This window comes from Phoca vitulina, unplaced genomic scaffold, assembly GCF_004348235.1.
Source record: "Phoca vitulina isolate PV1807 unplaced genomic scaffold, GSC_HSeal_1.0 scaffold29, whole genome shotgun sequence".
In the NCBI taxonomy this organism is placed as follows: Eukaryota; Metazoa; Chordata; class Mammalia; order Carnivora; family Phocidae; genus Phoca; species Phoca vitulina.
The window spans coordinates 8,747,597-8,753,596 of NW_022589732.1; the positions used below are offsets into that span (position 1 = coordinate 8,747,597).

Consider the following 6,000-nt stretch of genomic DNA (forward strand, 5'->3'; position numbering starts at 1 on the left):
GTCCTGCTCCTCTGAGTGGAAGGGGAGTTTGATCACCTCCCAGGAATTTCAGAAAGGAATTCCACAGGTCAGGGACCACATCTGGGTCCACCCGTGTAAAATAAACCTGAGTTCTCCAAGTTCTCCTACTTCTCCAAGTGTCACTTGGTTTCTCACCGGTCTGATTATTTTCCACAACATTTGTGGAATGGATAAATCCTACATTTCATAAATTGATCGATGTAAGCTAAAATCATCATTTCAATCTAATCAACAATCCCACTTTAAATTCACTGACTTCCTTAGAAGAAATGTAAAGGAGCCAGAAGTCTACTGATAGAATATTTTCCCGCTAATCAATTCATTGGAAGGCACAAGGCAATGATGGAGACTCATTAAGTAACTGAATTTTTATTTACTCATACTCTAAACTCTGATCTGAAAAATCTGAAAACCCACATCTGTTTATTTTCCTATTGAGACACAGGAAATCACATTTTACCTTTCTCTCTACTTACCTCAAGCTCATCAAGGGCACTTCCCAGTGTTGCTGCCTTAGATTCTGGTGGGGCAAGCATATTCTGGATGCCTTGTGAAGCATTTGAAATTACATTGAGGGCATTGTGAATTTCTTCACAAACTGTGTCCTTGCTGGCTTTGAGGGAAGCAACATCAGAATGTTCCAAACAAGCTGAGCAAATTGAATGCAAGAGGGGGGAGTTCTCCTTCAGTGAGGCCCGGGCCCCTGCGATTTCATCCCTCTGATTTGGAGATTTTAAGTCCTAAAGAAACACATAAGAAGAGAGCTTTCTTACTATGAGTTATAAAAGAAAGATTTATACAAAAAAGCTCCATTTTTCTGTCAATATAAATGAAAAGATAATAGATGCTAAGAAGTCAGGTATAAGTTAAAATCAAGGGCATCAATTATTTCTACACTCCTTCTGATTCTGTTAAAAAGTTCTACAATAAGAAAGCTGAGCCAATTAGCAAAAAAAGGTCACAAAGGTGCAGATGTGTAATAACTAAGGAGATCTTACATTTGTCCGTCATATCTTGCTTATAAGTCAGAAAAATACTCTGACATTCACATTATTAAGTACATTATAATAGAGCCTGAATTACAAGGATGTTGATTACCTATTTCCATAGATGCTTATGATTACATTTAACCTTTTCATTAAAACTAAACCAATTCAGTTAAGAATATTAAATTGAACCTCCTACCATTCAGCTATTTTCCAATCTTTTTGAGAAATACTTACTAATAATTTAATACTGGATCTTTCTTTCTTTGACATTTATTCAAAAAATAGTTATTGAGCACTTAGCATATGCTAGCCCTGTGCTAGACGCCAAGTGTACGGATGTGAACAATCCCACAAGGATCCTCTTCTCCTGAAGCTTATGTTCTTGTTTGAGGGGGTGGGGGACTATCAACAAACAATAAACTAGGTAAACAAATACACAAGACAATTTCAGGCAATGATAAATGCTGTGAAGAAAACACAAAAGTGAAATGTCATAGAGATTGCTTTAGCTTGGGTGGTCAGAAAAGATATTTCTGAATATGACATTTGCAGTAAATATAAATGAAAAGCATTCCAAATAGTGGGAAGACAGGGAAGAGAAAGTCTGATATAAGTGATAACTGATCAAAACTAGCTCAAAATACCATGGAAAAATCTGGCAAACACTACATTAACCAAGTGATAAAAGTTAACATCATCAGTGATGTCATGTGGGTATCATGTAGCTCTTGACACATTGTGACAAGAATAGCACTTCACCTCTCTGCTATTCTCTCCAGAAGTCCACAACCCCAATCTAATCATGAGAAAAACAACAAGCAAAACCAGATTGGGGAACATCCTACATGATACCTGGACAATATTCGTCAAGACTGTTAAGGTCATGAAAAAGAAGGAAACTGATAAACTGTCACAGACCAAAGGAGATAGGGGAGACATGACAACTAAATGCAATGTGGTACCCTGGATTGGATCCTGGAACAGAAAGAAGGCATTCATAGAAAAATTGGTGAAGTCCAAATAAAACCAGTTAAGTTTAGTTAATAGTAATTCATCAATGCTTGTTTGTTCATTAAGTGGCAAATGTAAGATATTAACAACAGAGGAAACCAGAAGAAAGGTAGATGAGAATTCTCTGTACTATCTTTACAACTTTTCTGGAGATCTAAAATTATTAATATAAATTAAAAGTTCATCTTAAAGAAAACTAATTCAAGAGAGCTTAACAATAGCTTCGCTATTCCACATACAATATCTTATATAATCTTTATAACACCTCATGAAAGATATTATCCCCCCTCCATTTTAAAGGTAAGAAAACTGAGGTTTAGAAAGACTAAGTTCCCAAGCCAAGTTACAGAGCTAGAAGGGAACCCAAGTCAGTACAACTGCTAACCCATTATGTTAACAACTATGTTATAGTCTTTCCTACACAGGAAGGATTTCCTTTATTTGCTACTATACAGGGACGAGGACTTGTACTTATACAATGACATAGCTTATAAAGTGCTTCTAGATAGTATCTTATTGATCATCACAACACCCTCTGAGGCAATAAGGCTGGTGTTATTAGCCCCATTTTAACTAAATAGGTATTTAGTGTAAGGAGATTAAGAAACTGGCAAAATAACTGAGATCTAAACCTAAGTCTTCTGACTGCAAATCCCATGCATTTTTCATAAGACTCTGCTACCTCCGGATAATGTTGCCTGAGGTTAATAAATGGCTGTGCTACTATATTTTTAGTTCCTTCCTTTCTGAAAATAAAGGCTGTCTGTGACTTCATGCAGGCTTTAGGGGAGATTAACTTCTTTACAAGATGTAGGGAGGATGGTTAGAAGTAGCTGTCAACTCACTATTTGTACTCACTAATTACCCAAGACAAGACACTTTGTAGTTTTCTTGGCTTGCTATGATTTCCCCCTTATATTTCTGGTCTAGGTTCTAGTTCCAGCTCTGTCATTAGCACTGTGATCAGGGTAAGCCTTCTACTCTTTCACTGAATGTTTTTCCATCTGTAAAAATGGAGTAATGATACTTCTCCCAATGCTCTCATGAGATTGAGTAAGTACTACATCAGAAATGGAATGTACTTGAAAAACAGTAGAGAACTATGGAAAGAGTACAGAATTATTCTTCCTAAAATATTCCTAAAATAGCCTTCCTAAAATTTATCAAACTTGGTGTACTGTTTTTGTCCTGTGATGCTCTTAGTGATTTTCATATTTCCCACAATTTTATAGCACTACCTATATTTATCTCAGTGTGACCTGGAAGAAAAATAATTGAATGTTTAGATAGGAGGCACACTTCTCAGAGGTATAACAATAAAAAGTATAAATATTCAGAAGGAGCTGAAGAAAATTCTCTACATAATAGAGTATAATCAAAACTAATTACATAATACCCTCTGAAGTGACCTGTGCATTATACTGCTCAATTTAGAATGGCAAGGTCAATGTTTAGGTAGTTTCTGAAAGGCAAAAGTTTGTGAACATACATTGCTACAAAGAAAGATAAGGTTTAAAGTATTTATTCTTTTACTCTGATGATGGCTCTGTATATCTCACTGTTAATTGTGGTAACTTTAATGCTGTAGGAACTTTGGAATTTAAAAAGAAATTCTAGGGGCTCCTGGATAGCTCAGTCAGTTAAGCGTCTGCTTTCGGCTCAGGTCATGATCACAGAGTCCTCATGCTCTCTCTCTCTCGCTCTGTCTCACTCTCTCTCTCAAATAAATAAATAAAATCTTTTTAAAAAAATTCTAATATATTTTGGATTTTGAGCCTATGCTTTTTATCTCTGCCCAAGGCAATTACCGAAACCTTAATGCCACTGATACCCTGAAAAGCAAGCTGATAAATCTGTGAGAAAGGACAGAGTCAGTGAATATAACAAAAATAACATATTATGGCAGCAGGTGGGGGAAAGAGAGGCACGTTACAAGTTTAAGTAAAGGAAATTGAGAAGGCAAGACCATTTCTCCTGAAGGACATCCTAAAGGATAAATTTAATGTAGGAAATAGGCACACAGATAAAAGGGGAACTAATGAATGCCATCCTTTGAAACCAAAGGTTGTGGTGGTGACTGTGGTTATTTTATTTTGTTTTAACTGATGATATCATGGGTTCAAATCAACTAGGCTGTTGATTTATCCTAAAATTTTAAATCAGGTCAAAATAGGAATTAAATGATAGGGTCAGTTAGGGATTTCTCTGGACAGAGAAGTCTAAAAACTTCAGCTCCTTGGAAATTGATACTTTTTTAATATCTTTTTTTAAATTGCTCCAGAAGAAAAAACTCACATGAGATTTCCAAGTTTAGGAGACATTAAATGCTTCCAGCTGATGCAGAAACACACAGATGGGATTAAAAAAGACCTTACAAGTCTGTGCAAGTGGGTAGAGAAGCAACATATGAGTTTTAACCCTGGCAAGAGAACAAAATATATTTAGGGATTTTAAAGATCACAAAGTATAAAAATGGAGGGCTCTAAGCTATCAGTTAATTAATTCAACCATTCATTCAATAAATATTGTTGAGCCCTTCTATAGATAAGGCAGTGTACTAATGTTAAGAATGCAAAGATAAAAGGGCACCTGGGTGGCTCAGTCCGTTAAGCATCTGACTTGGTTTCAGCCCAGGTTGTGACCTCAGGGTCATGAGATGGAGCCCTGTTGTCAGCTCCACACAGCCAGGAGCCTGCTTGAGATTCTCTCTCTGCCCCTCCCCCTGTTCATGCACACTCTCTCTCTCTCTCTAAAATAAATAAATAAATCTTTAAAAAAAAAAAGAATGCAAAGATAAAGAATTTATAGATCAGAAGGGGAGACAAATTTATTTGGGAGCTAAAATAGAGTTATTCATAGCATAGAGGAAAGTTCCTCAGCTTGAGGGGATCGAAGAAAATTTATCAGAGGTAACTTTTAAACAGTAAGTAGAAGTTATCAATGTGAAGAACAGAACAAGTAAAGAAAACAGCATGTGCAAAGGCCTGAGGCATGAGAGAGCAAGGAGCATACAGGCGAGTGTAGGTGTCATGACAAGTACAGGAAACCTGAGCAGGAATGGTGATGAATCCAGCCAGAAAGGTAAGCGGGAGATTCCTCCCATGCCACGCTAAAGAACTGCAAGAGCAACAAGCTCAGATGTGTATTTTCAAAGATCACTCCAGCAGTGAACTTTCAGTTGATTAGAGAGAATGGAACTGCATTCAGGAGAGTAGGCAATAATCCCGGCAAGAGACAGTAAGTGCCTGAACACTGAACACTATTGCTAGGTAGTAGCAGGATGGATCCAAGAAAATTCAGAAGCTAAAAATGGTAAGACTTTGTAATATTTAGATGGGGGAGGGGAGAGGAGGTATTTAAAAGCGTCTAGAAAACTTTTTCAGCACTATGTGTACATATTGTGATGCATTCACCGAGATGGGGAATACAGAATGAATAATTTGTTTGGAAAATAAAGATGAAATACATTTTGTCATCTGCTAAATGTGAGATGCCAGCATAATATCCAAATGAAAATATACATGAACCTAGAATTCAGAGAGTCTAGGCTAGAAATAGAGATCTATGAGTCACCAGCTCATAATTGGGAGGTAAAACCATGGATGCAAATGTTACAGGGTCTTCACCCAGGATGAATGTTATAATATGGAGAACCTGGGAGTAATCATAAATTGTTTCTTGAGGAAGTAAACCTGATAATTGTATGTGTTAGTCCAAAAGGCCAAATATATATTGTAAATCACCAAGAAAGATATCAGAAAATACTGAACTCTCAAAAAAGAAAGAGAGAGAGAGAGAGAAAGAAAGAAAGAAAGAAAGAAAGAAAGAAAGAAAGAAAGAAAGAAAGAAAGAAAAGAAAGAAAGAAAGAAAAGAAAGAAAGAAGAAAGAAAGAAAAGGAAAGGAAAGGAAAGGAAGGAAAGGAAAGGAAAGGAAGAAAGAAAGAAAGAAAGAAAGAAAGAAAGAAAGAAAGAAAGAAAG

At 36.4% G+C, this 6,000-nt stretch overlaps 1 protein-coding gene across 3 annotated transcripts in view; it reads right to left on the reverse strand.

Moving 5' to 3' along the window:
* Positions 1-6,000, reverse strand: part of CTNNA3 (catenin alpha 3) — a 1,817,935-nt gene that overhangs the window by 1,352,874 nt on the left and 459,061 nt on the right. For all 3 annotated transcript variants that reach the window (XM_032423981.1, XM_032423980.1, XM_032423979.1), the window contains exon 6: positions 498-761. In XM_032423981.1, coding sequence (XP_032279872.1) covers positions 498-761 — 264 coding nt within the window. The remainder of the gene's footprint in view (positions 1-497; positions 762-6,000) is intronic.